The following is a 16,173-nucleotide window of genomic DNA, read 5'->3' on the forward strand; positions in this document are numbered from 1 at the left end:
AATATTTTCCACAACATTTCACCACCATAATGAACTGTTACCATGCACACCATGGATTAATGCTGTCTGAGCCCAAATCTGTCCCTAAATCAGACAAGACTTTTTCCAGTATTCAGTTGTCTAGCTTTGTTGAGCCTGTGCACACAGCAGCCTAAATTATGTGTTTATGGCTGAGGTGGTCAACATATTTTCCCTTACGACATGATCTGCTCATCGTAATTGTAGAGTGGTTATCCGAGTTATCTGTTGATTGCTCTCTATAAGTGTTTACATCCTCAGAGCGGTCACTTACTGGATGTTTTTCTTTATTACATAATTCTGAACTCGACTAAAAAATAAAAAAAAATCACAGGAAATCAGCCCTTATATAAATACTCAAACATCCGGTCTGGTGCCACAATCATTCCACTGAGATCACATTTTCCCCTTATTTTGCTGTCCGATGTGAACATTAACAGAAGCTGCTGGTTTCTGTTTATACAAGGTTTTAAGCATTGCATTTCTGTAACACTATTGGCTAATTAGATAAATGCATGAATGTATGTGTTCCCAGTAACACTCAATGAGTGTTTATAGATAATTCAAAATCAAGCTTAATGTGCATTAGATTGCACTTACAACGAGAAAGAAGAAAAACATTAGCAGTCTTGGAGGCTGTTGTTGGATGTAAAATAAAATATGCTGAAAGTTGACTGCTTAATACATCAGTATTTATTGTCATAGGCTTTATGATGATATTGAAGCCCTGTGTGTTGGGCTGCTATTTAAAAATTATTCAGAAAAGAAATTATGAGTCTGTATCAGGGCTTCCATAGATCTTCAAAGGTTAAAGATATCATTTTATCTGTTTAACAGTAAGCCTAGCTGTGAACTAACGTGCATCTTCGAAACATACAGCTGTTTCACCCTTCAGAATGGAAAATATAGTTTTCAGTTTGATTGTAATGTAAAGTTCCTATAGGTATTATTGTGGTTAATTGTACACTTATTTGGCCAAGATGCCAACTGTTATCTACCTTTTATTCATCTGAAAACCTAGAGCTGCTGCTTCTATTCATTAGTGAAAACTAGTATAATAGACATCATTAAATATGTATGTGGAGGCACTCAGGGCATACAACACAACAAGCAAGTGTGGTGCGGGGAATTATCAATACTCTTCAGCAGGACCACCCTGGGCCTCTGGTCTCCTGTGAAATAAATAAGTGCAAGACAAAATGGAGAGATTTTTCTATTTTGGAATTACCTGAGGAGCAACGTTGTCTTGTTCAGTGCAGTGAAGGTAAGGAGGGGTTGATGCTGCTCTGAGAGCTACACTCCATGTTTTGGATATTTGATGCTTGAACCATATGGCACCACATGACTGGTGTGTGTGAGGTAAATACACCTGTAGATTTTGCCAAATACATTTCAGAAGCAAAAGTGCTGCATAAACTCTGATCTTGTATAATGGTATTATATTTGTATATTATTTATATTATATTTTATCATTTCTGAATGTTCAATGTACACCTACTACAGAAACATCTAGTTTGCAAACAATTATTATTTATCTAATGGATATTTAATACAAAATCTTTTTTATCTTGGATTAATGGATGATGGAAATCCATATTTTGAAAGTCTTGGCCTCTGAGATCCAACTTTCTGGGGAAGTATTTGGGCAATATGTGATTGGTGACTTATTCTACGTTTGGAAGCGTAACTTGTGATGTCTTCTTATTCCTAAAAATATTTCTATTTGCAAATGCATTTCATACGTACATTTCAGATAGAACAGTGTAGAGCTTGTCATTATGTAAACATACTTTTGAAGTCATAATAAGAACATGTAGTACTGCTGATCTTTAATAGCCAAGGGTTTATTTACCAATTGTGACATTTGACTCAGTTTTACAAGCCCCATCAGCATTACATTGCATTTCAATGGAAAATAAAAAGCTTTCTTGCTGAGGTCTCCTAACCTGCAGAGTCATGTTGACCAGCCTGTACAATAGTGCACGATAGATCTTTGCTGCCATCTACTGGAAAAGAAAAGTGCTGCTGGTAATAAACCTTTACGTACATCCCTACAAAGTCTAAAGGGTAACAAAGGCTTTGTGCCAAATGCATGTATTTGGGGGGAAAAGCTTCCATCACAGGAAACAGAGTTTTTCAAAAGTATTTCTTTAAACAAGTAGTACTTAATATGTGCTTTTATGTGTTCTTACCTTTGAATCGAGCAAGCAGACCCTAGCTGTTTTTCATATAGACCAACTTGAATACAAACAGTATGTGTTGTGTCACTTTAGGTCAAGCTAGAATTATTATAACAGCTAGAATTAGTATTCAGGATATAATTATTTTTATTCATGCTAATTGATTACAGATTGTTGCATTGTGCAGTATTTATCAAATGTAGAAAAGTTCAGAAATGCCTATAGATGGTCACTTAAATCTTTAAAGAGGCCACAATCTAATGTTTTGTGGTTCTTCTAATGTAGTATACAGGGAGTGAAAGTGTGCAGAAGTATACTCTCAGGGATAACTCACAGTGGAAAGCTAAACACAGCTGAACATATCACATTTTATAATGATATAGCAAAAATTGCAATTGTATTTCTTTTTTTGAAATAATGAACCAATTAAAATAACAAAAAAACCCAACATATGTTACCGTTCTACATCCATGTGAAGATTGATGTCCAGTTTTAGTTTCACACGTTTGAGCTATTGCATGAAATTCAAGACAGGGATCCTCCTAGCACTTGACTGGAACTCGATACCTTGACTTTTGGATGAGGTAAAACACTAAGTCTATATTTAGACTACAATGATTTTTTAGAACTTTCAGCTCAGTCTTGAATTTTGTGTAACAGTTGGAATGTGTGAAAAAGAAACTAATTATTAATCTGTAAAATCCTAAATATTTGGTGTTAATCCATATTTATATGAGTATATTGAATAATGCATTTCTGCATTTCAATAGAATTAACTAATTTAAATTTTTTTTACTTTACTACTGTTGCATTTTTACAATATTCACAGTATTTTTGAATGAATCAACATTGAACCTTCTGGAATAAAACTGGACAAAAAAAGATTAGTGTAGATATATTTAGAGCTCTTTTAATTAATATTTTATTATTTCTTAGTAAGCTGAATACTGGCTGGCAATTAAGAATTCATTACTCCCAGTGGCATGAACTCTTAGAATAATAACCTATCATCAATGAATTAACAGAAATACTAAATTCCTAAATAAAACTTTTAAACTAGTCTAAAAATTAAACATCATTATCTTTAACAGCAGCAATAACAAAAGCAAATATATCAGGCAACATTTTAATAACAAAAGGCAGGAGTAACTTAATCAACATCTCCAAGAGCTCTCTTTCTGACAATACTGAAAAAAAACCCCAGAAGATAAGGTAATATATTAAAAACCGTTTATAAGGGTACATTTTAATAATTTTTTCAAATGTGACAATTCTAATGCACTTGTAATTTAATTTTCTGAAAAAACAATAATAAGACTTATGATTACAGAGATCAAGATCACTGGTTTTTGTACTATGGCTAAATAAATCTGTACAAATCATACATCTTTCTGTATTATACACAAAAAAAAAACAATACGCAAAAGGCTGGAATGCCAAAATGTGCAATTCTGTATTTATTTGTGTGGTATTTTCACTCACCTTTCAAGCTGGAAATTTTTTCTCTTTATTCTCATCCCAGCCCTATTCTTCTGCTCTTTGGAAATGTTTCTCAGACAGTTTAGTAACAGCTCAGTGAACTGCATAATTTATACAGGAATGAACCAAAGAGATAATGTTACTCTAAGTGAGTGTAGTTGATACATTTAAGGTGCCCTTTCAAACTATAACAGGGAGCCCTCGCATTCTTTCAGACACATGTTTCCAGACTCTTGCAGGAACACTACCTGAGACTCACCAAGGATTAGTATGTGATTGGAGAACCTTTAGGAGGAGAAAATTCAAAAAGCTACTACACATGACAAAGTGGATTCTAAAGCAGAGGTCATATTGCCTGTGGGAAATATTTTGCCAAAATCAACACAACAGATAAAGGATGGGATCTGTTCGATTGGGCATTTCATAGATGAGGAATATAACCATGCAAGGTAGAGTCCTGAATGAGTGTGATGCTTGCAGTATTGAAGAAAACCTTTGCCTGATTTGGGATTGTAATAAAGAAAACTCGACTACATAAGATAAGACATAGACTTTCTAAGGTAATATTTTTTCCATTTTGCCTTTCAATGAATGAGATTTTTTCCTGTGGATTTTTTCTCCATATGCATCAGTTTTGTTACCATGCCAGTGTTCTGTGATTACTTTTGATATAGTGACAAACTAGCACAAAATGCCTCCAAAAAAAGTTGAAAAAACTGCAGCTGCACAAGGAGCTAAAAATGGACAAAGGGGGGCTAAGACGGGGGCTAAAGAACCTCCTGGAAAAGCCAAAGTAAAAGAAGATCCTAAGAAGGCAAAAGGAAAAGCAAAGCAAGCTGTTACCAGTGAATCTGAAGATGGCTCAGATGCAGAGTTATTAAAGGCAGGAGCAAAACAACCAACACCGGCCCCAAAGCGCAAAAGAGGTCTTAAAACTACATCTAGACTTTTTATGCGACTATCAAAGAAAAAAAAAGATACTCCAATGAAGGCTTTCCAAAATCCATCTAAGTTGCTTGCAGGACTTGGGAAGTCTAAACCTGAAGATCTGAAGAATACTTCAAAATTCATGTCAGGTTTTCTAACTGGTGGAAAAAATAAAATTGAGAAGAAAGAAGGAGAAAAATCTCTTTTATTGCTCAATATTGGTGGAAAGACAAAAAGCAATGCAGCTGCAACTTCTGGGCTAGGGAGCAAATTAAAGGGGTTTATGGGAAAAAAGACTACGGTACCTTCAAAATTTAAGAGTAAGGGATGGGCTATGGGAAAGCTTTCAGGGGCTACTAATTGGCTCATTAGTAAGTTCATTACATCAAAAACATCTCGTGGAAGACAAGGTCGTTCGGTTCGTCAGCGCAGGTCAAATATAGATAGATATGATTATGAGAATGAAGGGTATGAGTATGAAGAGGCAGAATATAGATATGGTGAAGATGATTATGACCTAAGAAGCTATGAAAGAAACAGCCCATGGGGGAGATATTCGGACCAAAATGAATATAGTCATGGACAATACAGAAGACCATATCACTTTGATTACCATGATGAAGAGTATTATTCTTATCCTGAAGATGAATATGGCTTATATGGAGAAGAGAGTGATTACTATGACCCCCTTTATGCAGATGAATATGGCTATTATCCTGAAGACTACTTTGACCAGTACAATGAAAGACAACCATATGACTATTATGATTCTGGAATTGACTACTATGATCCTAGACAGCAAAGAATGGATGAATATGGTTATTTTGATAGTGGCATTGAATATTATAATGAAGCTGGGTATCCAGTAGAAGAAGACTATGACTACTATGGAAATGATGTGGAATACTACAATTATGTTGTTTACCCAGAGCAGTCAGATTATTATGGTGATCAGCAAAATCTGTATGGTAGCCAAGATTGGCTTCCAGATGCATACACAGTGTACACAAGTTACCCAAATCCATACAACCAAAACCTGTACAGCTATAGTGGGGAACCTACATCAATTTATCTAGATCCTCTTTTAGGAGTAAATCAGCCAATCATTTACCAAATTGGGGATTTAATTGAACAAAATGACCAATCGGAACCTTATGCTAATAATAATGCTCATCTAGCAATGGACAGTGTAATGACTGAAGATCAGTTTAGGCTTCCAAGACCACAAGTCAAGCTGTTTGGAAAAGAGAAACTTGAAATTGTAAATCCACCATCTCCTCATATTGCTCTTAATGAAGTGATGTCTGATATCCAACATGAAAACCCTCAAATATTTTCTCAGCCTATGGGGTTTTCACCGCACATTTCACAGCAAATGGTAGAAATTCCCCAGCAACATTCCACAGCAAATGTTATGCTAAGCCAACAAACACCAACAGCATTTCCTACAGCAACAGGTCGCAGTCCTGTTTTGATCCAACAAATACCAACAACATTTCCTGCAACTGCAGGTGGTAATCCAATTTTGGTCCAACAAACACCAACAGCATTTCAGTCATTACATGGTGTGAGTCCTGTCTTGGTCCACTCAATGCAAGTGCCATCCTCTCCAATACTTCAGGCAAGGCTACCTTTTCCTTCTCCTATGCCAGTATCACCTACTCCAAGTAGACACTCTTTTGGACCTGTGGGGCACATGCCACTCTCAACACCAACATCACCTATTTTATCTGCAAGGAGATTTGACCAAAGCTATGTTGATCAAGCATACAACCCTTTGATCTACCCAGATCCTCCCATGTTTCAGAGACCTGAATTTCCATTTGACACTATGCAACAAGCTCCAGTAAGACAAAGAAGTCCTCGTCTCTCCCCACAGCGTTCTACCAGGCGGGGTAACCTTTTACCTGGTCGAGGTAGCCCTCTGTCTCACCAAAGGTTCGATTTCCAACCACAGGAAATAGGTCCAGGATTTTCACCAAGACCACAAAGAGTAGTTGGTCAATCATCATGGAATACCAATATGCAAAGACCAATATCACCTATGCAAAAAAGAAGGTTCACCCCCCCAACTTCCCCCCAGTTTTCGAGAAGAGTGCCATCTCCAACAGCTACTTTGAAGGGAAAGTCCCCCGTCCCCCAGAGAAGACCTTTCTCATCTAGAGGACACTCACCTCATGTTGTAGAAGGAGGGAGTCCATTAACCTCCATGCGAGGCTCATTAAGGAAAAGCCCCCCCTCATCCCCAAGAGTTAATATACGACAAAGTGTCCATTCAGGCCCCCCTCCAAGTCCTTTCAGGCCAATTGGAAAAAGGCATGACTCGTTTATATCATCAAGATCAGTTGCTTGTTCATCACAACCATCTTTAAGAAAAATTAGCCCTCCTCTATCTCCAAAAATGGATCAACGAAATGAACATTATCCACCAGTCTCACCTCCTACGCAAAGAACAGGATCACCAAGACCAATCTCCAGTTCTGCCATTGGATCTCAGCGACCTATCTCCCCAACACCTTCAAGATTTTCTGCTAGAATCCAGCATGATACGCAAAGTCTGTCTACCCATCCATCCACACGAAGATTTAGAGGATTTGGTCGAAATAAAGTACCAATGGGCACTGTTAAACCATCCCCTGTCAATCCAGTTTTGCAAAGACGAAGCCACCAGGAACATCCTTTAACACAAAATGTAACTCCATTCAGATCTTCCATTCATAATGGAGCAATAGGTTCAGGACCATTGCATCAAAGTACTTCATCACCTATAATGTTAAATAGACAAGGTTCTAGACCTACAGCATTTAGAGACTCAAAACGATTTTTCCAACCTGGAACTCCAAATCCCCAGAGAGGTTTTCATAGGCCTGTTGGGAGAGGTCGTCCTGTTGTAAGAGTACCAATAAATCCTGTTCCACTAAGGCAATCAGTAAGGGGTCCAAGCCAACCTGTTCTAATGAATGGTGAGGCACATTTTCCTCAGCAATTTACAATTAATGGACCAAGATCTGTACTACAACCACCTCGGAGGCACACATCAAATCAGATATCAATGAGGCCAGGTTCACCTCACCTGACAGCAAGACCTGTATCTCCTCAGCTTTCAGTGAGACCAGGCTCACCCATTTCCACAATGAGACCAGGATCACCCCATGTCCCACTAAGGCCGTCCTCACCCCATATTTCAATGAGGCCAGGTTCAACTCACCCACAAGTAAGGCCTGGCTCACCAGTGCCTGTGCACTCTCCACCACTTGGGAATCTTTCCTCTCCTGTAATAACAAATCCATTGCATAATCAAGCGATCAACCATACTACCCTTATAGCAACACCTGGTGGTCATCCTCAAGAGATAATATCATTTGGCCAGACAATTGAACAAGGTCCTTCTTTTCTGTTGACAAATGGATTACAGAATCCAAATCTCTCCAGTGCTTCATATAATTCACCACTTAAAGGTTTCAATCCTGCACAGTCTCCACTAATGGCACACATCAATCAGAGTGCCATTCAGTCTTCCTATAACTCCGTAATACAGAGAGCTGCATCTCCTCATTCAGTCGTGATACCTCCAAATGTTCAAGCTACTTATCAAGGTTCACCAGTGCTGAGTAACGCACTCCAAAATCCATACCTTCGCAATTCCTCATTCAACACCTCCTTACAAAGAGTTGCATCCTCGCCTCCAGTGGTCACACAGCAAGGCTCCATGCATACTTCCCCAGGTCTGGCAAATGCGCTGCGAAATTCGCAACAAAGATTTTCACCATCTTTACTTTCCAATACCTTACAAAACACTGGTTTGCGCAATGCTTCATACATGTCTCCACTACAGAGAAGCCCTACGCCTATCCTCCAGGCCCAAGGACATTCTTTCCTTTTATCGAGTGCATTAAAAAATCCAAACCTTCAGGGTGCTTCTTTTCGATTACCAGATGGGTCAATACTATCTGCAAATTCAGAAAACCAAAAAGAGGACTCAACACCATCAGTATTGGCAAATGCTTTACAAAACCCAAGTCTCCGTAAAGCAACTTACAAGTTGCCAGATGGAGCAATCAAATCAAGAAACGAGGTAGAACAACCTGCTTCATCTCCCTCCTTGTTAACTAATGCCCTCCGGAATGCCAATGTCAAAAAAGCTTCCTACAAAATTCCTGAGTCTATTTTGTCCCGGAGGTCTGATCAAGTAAATGAAACGAAACAATTTTCACCATATCTAGGAAATGCTCTACAGAATGCTAATCTTCGTAAAGCTAATTATAAATTGCCAGTAAATATCCTTTCTCGGGACCAGAAGACTGAGCAGTCTCCCTCCTCTCTTCTTTCAAATGCTCTTCAGAATGCTAATCTTCGTACAGCTTCTTACAGGCTCCCTGATGGAACAATTTTAAACAAGAGCTCGGGACAGGATTCAAAACAAAATATCTCTTCTCATCTGTCAAGCGCTTTGCAAAAAACAAATATGCGTAATGTTAAACTCCCAAGTACCTCTGGCCTATTTGGAAAGCCTCAAAAAAAAGAACAAACTTCAGTGCTGTCCAGCGCACTTCAGAACCAAAATCTGCGTAAAGCTTCTTACAGACTGCCTGATGGAACAATTACTACCAGGGGCAAACCAGCCGAAAGTGCTCAACCTACATCACCCTTTCTGGGAAATGCCCTGAAGAATGTTAATTTACACAAAACCTCCTATAGGTTGCCCACAACTTTGAGGAGATCTCCAGAGGATCCAAGGTATGCAGTGGTGACACCTCAGGTTCAGGGTGAACCTGGTGAACATTGGGCTCAAGCCCACACAATAGATGGTCATGAGCCAGATGATGTTTGGTCCTCAGAAAGAATCCTTCCACACCATACTGTGCAGAACCTCATAAAATGGTCCATGTACAGGGATGAAGAACTGGTGGATTTCGCCATTCCCACATATCCTGGGCAAGATGCTGGTGTTTCTGAGCCTGAGTGGTTACCAGACAGGGAAGGTGAACCTCAAGGGCACTGGTATGATAAGGTACAAAGTGAAAGGTTTGACATAAATTCTGTCCATCTCATAATTAATCATTTTAAGACTCTCTATTCAAGAGCATTTTGTAGGTTTATCATTTTTTCCTATTTTGGAAAATTGTGTGATTACAGTTAACACATTAAGTCCCATGTAAAAACTTAAGACAGGTGCATTCAAAGAATGTGATATAATGTCATACAATTTATGAAGTAATATTCTTTTTCATGTTCTGAAGGGCCACAGCACTGGATAGTTTGGTGTTTCTCTGAAGTTTTCATTTGTCCAGGACAAGAAATGAGCATTGCATCATAGTTACTACACCTTTAATTAAATTTAGCTGCAGTTCTTATTTCTCTGATTTATTTGTGCATGTGCGTATTTACTTCGGCAGATGTACTCTATTCGAAGTCTGCCCACGATGTTGTACCGAGAGCAAGCTGAAGAAGACGGGATTGAGGACATGACACAACTTGAGTAAAAACTTTCTAAACTTATATTCACAACCATAACAAGTGGTTCTTAAACAGGTATATACTGTTATATGTATTAAAAATAAAACTCCTTATTTCTAGGGAACTTCATGAAGCTGCAGTTATACTCAATCTCAAGAAAAGGTTTGAACGAGAACTGATTTATGTAAGTTTGATTTTCAACACTTTTACAGGAACTGTTAACCATAGCTTCCATTTTTAAAACATTTCACTTTGTGATTATCGATATATTTTATTTGTGGTTAGATATTTTGGTTTTTTATTATAATTTTAAATTGGCAATTGTAAATGTACATTGCATGAGTGATATTTAAGTTTGACACCATTTTGATTCCTCCTTAGACATACATTGGAAGTATTCTGGTAGCTGTGAATCCATACAAGATGTACAATATTTATGGGACAGACATGGTACTTCAACACAAAGGACATGCCCTTGGTGAAAATCCTCCGTAAGCACTCTGTGTCTTCTTTTTTTGGTTTATATCGAAGCACAAAGTGTAGATGTAGATTTATTAAAATCTAAAATCTTTTGTTTTCAGACATTTATTTGGTATAGCAAATGCTGCTTACGCAAAAATGATGGATGCCAAACAGAACCAATGCATTATTATCAGGTACTGTTGCATTATATTTTAAAAGGGATATTATAGAAGCATCTATTATAACTAGTTCAATTTTAAAAAGGCATAAAGTTTTTTGTCCTTAACATTTTTTTTTAAACTGTTTAAGCCAGTGTTTTTTTTTCTCAATTTTAAATATATCAATGTCAAATGTATTTGACACATCTGATCATCTGGAACATTTAAACCTCTTTTAGAAGGAGATACTTGTAATGAAAGACTGCTAATGTCTGGGTTTAGTCTAAACCTAAGGATCATGTCTCTGAAATGTACCCTGTGTCGTCTCAAGGAAACCGGCATGACACACGCATTTTAGCATTTGATTTCACGTCTGTCTAACCAGACACCATTCTCATTACCTAAATGCAGAGTTAAGGGGGTGAAAATCGATTCATTGCATGCCAAGTGTTTGTGCTGGTTTACCTAACTGTGGTGTTAAATGGATAATTACCGATTTAGAAATGTGATTATTATCTTTCAGTGGGGAGAGTGGTTCTGGTAAGACTGAGGCCACAAAGTTGGTCCTGCGCTATTTGACTGCTATACAACACAAGCGCAACATTACCCAGCAGGTATGACTAGCAGCTGAACTACTTTTTTAAATATATATTTTATATTAGATTCAACAAATCTGTGTTGTTTGTTTGCTTTTTTCTTCACATGCTCCGAGACAGATTGAGGTATAGTATGTTCCTTGTTTGCATGAGTGCACCCCTAAAAATATCCTTCATGTAATGTGTGCAATTATGTGCTGTATTGAAAATTTGCTATTTTAACTCATACCAAGGCATTGTTGAATTATCATTTCTGGTGACGAATAGGTATTGATTACACACGTCATTTTATCACATCATATCATTACTCTTATCATTACACACATTACTTGAAAATGACATTTCTCATGGCTGTTAAAAAAATTATATATGAAGACATATTAGAGAGCTTGTTTTAGTATTTCTAGACTTGTATAGTGTATGTGCCACATATACAGATTTATAATTATATGTAATTTTTGATGTAAAGCTTCTATAAAGGCAAATTGATTTAACATATTTGCAGTTCCCAGAGTCAGTGTCTATTGCATCTTAAAACACTAGAAAGTTTTAGTATAGAGAGCTTTGTGTTTTTCTTGAAAAAAAAGAGACTAAAATTTAGATTCAGAGTTCCATTGCCTTAGATATAAGAATTTATGAATAAAAGTTATGATGGGTCTTCCTTAAATTAATAAAATTGCATTTGGACTGTTACTGTAGTATAGAAGGAATAAAGCCACTTACGATGTGCTGTTAATAGAAAATAGTCAATTCAAAAAGTGAGCCATACCCCAAAAGGTCACAAATTATGATGATGCAGTGTCTTTTTATATTACTAGATTGTTGTGATCACAGAGTTGTATAGAATGCATTTGTATGCAGTAGCATTACAATTTCCCTTTACAAGAACTAAACATAAACCAGTTCCAGCATGACATTGCCCTGGTGCACAAAGTTAGCTCCATGAAGACATAGTTTGGCCTTTTTAGAGCCATGGCCTGTACCATAATGAACTTTTGGGATGAGCTAGAACACTGAATAAATAAACCATGTCACCAGTTGAGCTCCAGAATCAACTAGAAAACCTTACAAAGATAGTTTATTATAAAAGTAATGGGAAAGAAAAATCTCTAATAAAATCAAAAAGCACACATGGTTGGACAGGTGTTCACATACTTTTGACCAGGCAGTGTGTATATGTGTTATTAGTTATTGATGAAGAGATGTTTGACATAATCATATATTTAAACTGTCTTTTTATGGTTCACATAAATTCCTATGTTTAAATCTGCAGATTCTTGAAGCTGCTCCACTTCTAGAGTCATTTGGAAATGCCAAAACTGTCAGGAACGATAACTCAAGTAGATTTGGGAAATACATAGAGATATTTATGGAGGAGTGAGTTTAATATTTCAAAAGCATTCTTAAATGTTTGTATGTTTATACTAGTACAAAGCCTATTTACCATCAGCTGATATAGTTTTTTACTGAGTATGGTGTGTAATGATAATACTTTTATAATTACCCTTTTTATTGTATGCAATGATTAAAAAATATATGTATTTAAAATTAAGGTTACAGTATTACACTTTAATTCTCAACAATTTCTTAACCAGGGGTGTGATTAGTGGTGCCATAACCTCACAGTATCTACTTGAAAAGTCAAGGATTGTGTTTCAGGTGATGTTTGCAATTCTGTTATTCTAAATGTACAGTGTTGGTTAAAGGCTTGGCTGATAAGTTTTATGTTTCTGTGCTATGTGGATTTTTTCTTCTAGGCCAAAGATGAAAGAAACTACCACATTTTTTATGAGATGCTTGCAGGCCTTCCTTCACAGCAAAAACAGTCGCTATACCTCCAAGAGGCAGAGACCTACTATTACCTCAATCAAGTGAGTTTATTCTATAAGGATCATAAATAATCTGCTGTCTCAGTCTGAACATTTATTTTATGAGCCTATATTATATATGTCTTTTGTTGACTTTTTATATAAATATTTGCATTTACATATTATTATGTATGTATATTATATGTCTATTTACATATACATATTATTACATATAAGCACTTACCCTCGTTGCATAATATTTTTTTAATTTCATGTGATGTGATTTACTGTTTTAATGTTGTCTTCAATAGTTTACTTTTTTAGATAATATGTTAATTATTTAATTTCATTAATCAATCTCTTTCAGCTTTAATGTAAAATCTAAATAATCCTGAGCTAACATTTAACCTTAATCACACAGGTAGTTATAATAACTTCTTTTGTTGGTCAGGGTGGGAACTGTGACATTACTGGTAAGAGTGATGGGGAGGACTTCCGCAGGCTTCTCAGTGCCATGGATATCCTTCATTTCAACCATGAAGATCAAAATGCCATCTTTAGGGTCCTGTCATCGATTCTCCATCTGGGAAATGTATTTTTTGAGAGATATGAGGTAGGCTGACTGTATGTTTCCCTGTCATATATCACACATTGACCTACTATGACAAATGGTACACTTTTCTGTGTCAGTTATACCGGTACTGTAAAGTAATAGGAGTGTTGTATATTCTTTGACTCATAGACAGACTCACGGGAGATGGTGTCAGTGGTGAGTGCTCAGGAGATTAGAGTGGTGGCAGAACTCTTACAGATCTCTCCTGAGGCCCTGCAGAAATCAGTCACACACAAAGTGACGGTAGGACATATGTTTAGAGAAAACTTGCAGACAATAGCTTTGTATATATTTAGTTGGCAACCAAAATGCAGCACAGTTTAATATCATGGGGTTATTTTGTACAGGTTATCTATGCTTTTACTAAGTTACACTGCTTCATATATTTCTGGTACAATCTGTCTTTCTGACTTAATTTTATGCTGACTGCCTTCATGCATGCAGATTGATTTAAGTATTTCAGATACTCTTGATCTGATTTTTTTTTTTTACACACAACATTCTACATTTTACACAGAATAATGTTAAATACAGACAACATCCGATGTGCATTGGTTATCTAGGTTGAAACATCTTGTTTATGAGAGAGATCAGAGAAGAGTGAACAGGCTGGTCTGACAGGAAGTCTATAGTAATGCATCTCAGAATGCATAACGCATCAATCCTTAAGGTGGATGAATGACAACAGCAGAGGCATAAATAAGCAGGTGTTCAGTGACTAGTGAGTGAATATAGTAGATAAACAGTGATAAATGTTTAGTGAGTGATAAATAAGTGATAATGTACAAAAAGATTCTAGAGAAACTGGATGTTTTCAAACAGTCTTTCATTGGCTGGGTCAGAACAATGCTCCTAAATGTACAGGAGCTGAGACCAGATTGGCTCAGTAGTGCAGCAGGAATGTCGCTAACTCTCTACTGTAATCCAGACTTTGGGCTTGGGTTACTGGCTGCATGACTTTTACACTTTTTCTAAACACCTTACAAAAATATGAAATGACCATGCCTCAGGTGTATGTGAGAGGTTAACCTGCTCTAAGTGTGAATGAGTGTGTGTCTGTGTGTGCAAGTCACACTGCAGTAAACTAGCATCTGATCCAGTTCGTATTCTTACTGTATAATGACGTGATAGGTGTCTTGTTCCTTGTTCCTTTTTTCTTGATACTTCTTCTTAGATTACTACCGTTATTAATAAAACGTTTTAGAAATATTTAGTTTGTTCTCACTTTTCTGGTCCACATATGCAATATTTCTACAGAGTGACATAATTAGTCCTCAACACTGAAATGTCTGTAACTATAGGAAACACTAAGGGAGAAGATCTATACTCCTCTATCAGTGGAGAGTGCAGTTGATGCCAGGTAAGCCATGAAATTACAATACATACCTAAAGATTTTGGATCAATAATGTACAATTATTAAGATTAATTTCTATCTAAAAATCCAGAGATGCAGTTGCCAAGATCCTGTACTCCCTTCTTTTCAACTGGTTAACAGACAGAATCAATACTTTGGTTTATCCGATGAATGAGGCACTGTCTATCTCCATTCTTGATATCTATGGATTTGAGGTATTATAATGAAGTTACATTGTTTTTTTGTTTTTTTAAGGTGCTCTACATGGTGGTAAAAAAACCCAAAAACAATTCTTCACTGAATTAACCCGTTTATGCTTTACAGGACCTTACATTCAACAGCTTTGAACAGCTTTGCATAAATTATGCAAATGAGTACCTACAGTTTTTTTTCAACAGGGTCGTTTTCAGAGAAGAGCAAGTAAGCTTTTTCAGTTTGTGCTAATCCTCAGAGGCAAGTGACTGCTGTATACAGATTTTAAAATGCATCTGAATAAATGACTTTTAATATTTAAGGAGGAATATAGAAGAGAGGAAATTCCCTGGGAGGAAGTGTATTTTAATGACAATCAGGCCTGCATTGACCTCATTTCAGCAAAGCCCCATGGAATACTTCGTATCTTGGATGATCAGAGTGGTTTTCCACAGGTGTGTTGATGTTGATTTTTCTCTTTCCAAGTTCCTTATATTTTCCAGACTGCCCAATGTTCTTATGTTTTTCAGACATGATTAAAATCTTTTATCTTTAGGCTACAGACCACACATTCCTTCAGAAATGTCACTATCATCATGGCCACAACCCATTGTATTTCAAGCCAAAAATGCCTCTCCCTGAATTTGCCATTAAACACTTTGCTGGAAAAGTCACCTATCAGGTAAATGTATTAATTTATCTTCTTTTTTTTGTTTTGGGTAATATTTTAACTTTAGTCTAGTTTAGTTTAGTCTAAACTGAGTTTACTGTATCTTTAAGGTTCATAAATTTCTGGACAAAAATTATGATCAGGTTCGACAGGAGGTGCTTGATCTTTTCATGCAAAGCAAAAATAAGGTAACATTGTACAGTCATAACTGAGCACCTTCTCTGGATTGGGTACGTGTTTAATCTTATGTTTTTCTTG

The 16,173-nt window shown here is 36.7% G+C and overlaps 2 protein-coding genes across 4 annotated transcripts in view; both read left to right on the top strand.

Annotated features, from left to right (window-relative positions):
- Positions 1-1,224: 1,224 nt before the first annotated feature.
- The window catches only part of myo15aa (myosin XVAa), a 31,855-nt gene continuing 16,906 nt past the window's right edge, over positions 1,225-16,173 (top strand). The window contains exons 1-18 of one of the 3 annotated variants that reach the window (XM_046835580.1): positions 1,225-1,282; positions 10,001-10,083; positions 10,182-10,245; positions 10,443-10,552; positions 10,643-10,717; positions 11,205-11,295; positions 11,398-11,403; positions 12,551-12,654; positions 12,873-12,936; positions 13,035-13,148; positions 13,537-13,698; positions 13,828-13,941; positions 15,000-15,058; positions 15,145-15,268; positions 15,378-15,473; positions 15,569-15,700; positions 15,802-15,927; positions 16,026-16,103. In XM_046835580.1, coding sequence (XP_046691536.1) covers positions 10,001-10,083; positions 10,182-10,245; positions 10,443-10,552; positions 10,643-10,717; positions 11,205-11,295; positions 11,398-11,403; positions 12,551-12,654; positions 12,873-12,936; positions 13,035-13,148; positions 13,537-13,698; positions 13,828-13,941; positions 15,000-15,058; positions 15,145-15,268; positions 15,378-15,473; positions 15,569-15,700; positions 15,802-15,927; positions 16,026-16,103 — 1,602 coding nt within the window. In that variant the 5' untranslated portion in view covers positions 1,225-1,282. Of the gene's footprint in view, positions 1,283-9,903; positions 10,084-10,181; positions 10,246-10,442; positions 10,553-10,642; positions 10,718-11,204; positions 11,296-11,397; positions 11,404-12,550; positions 12,655-12,872; positions 12,937-13,034; positions 13,149-13,536; positions 13,699-13,827; positions 13,942-14,999; positions 15,059-15,144; positions 15,269-15,377; positions 15,474-15,568; positions 15,701-15,801; positions 15,928-16,025; positions 16,104-16,173 lie in introns of those variants that run through there. The other 2 variants (XM_046835581.1, XM_046835582.1) reach the window with 2 other exon arrangements.
- LOC124376364 (serine/arginine repetitive matrix protein 2-like) lies at positions 4,369-9,957 on the top strand. The gene is made up of 2 exons (XM_046835415.1): positions 4,369-9,615; positions 9,845-9,957. The coding sequence occupies exons 1-2, from the start codon at positions 4,369-4,371 to the stop codon at positions 9,860-9,862; spliced, it is 5,265 nt and encodes a 1,754-aa protein (XP_046691371.1). The 3' UTR covers positions 9,863-9,957.

The sequence above is a fragment of the Silurus meridionalis genome, chromosome 22 (assembly GCF_014805685.1).
Source record: "Silurus meridionalis isolate SWU-2019-XX chromosome 22, ASM1480568v1, whole genome shotgun sequence".
In the NCBI taxonomy this organism is placed as follows: domain Eukaryota; kingdom Metazoa; phylum Chordata; class Actinopteri; order Siluriformes; family Siluridae; genus Silurus; species Silurus meridionalis.

Coding starts and splice junctions, on each gene's coding strand:
- LOC124376364 (XM_046835415.1), top strand. CDS start 4,369: ATGCCTCCAAAAAAAGTTGAAAAAACTGCAGCTGCACAAGGAGCTAAA.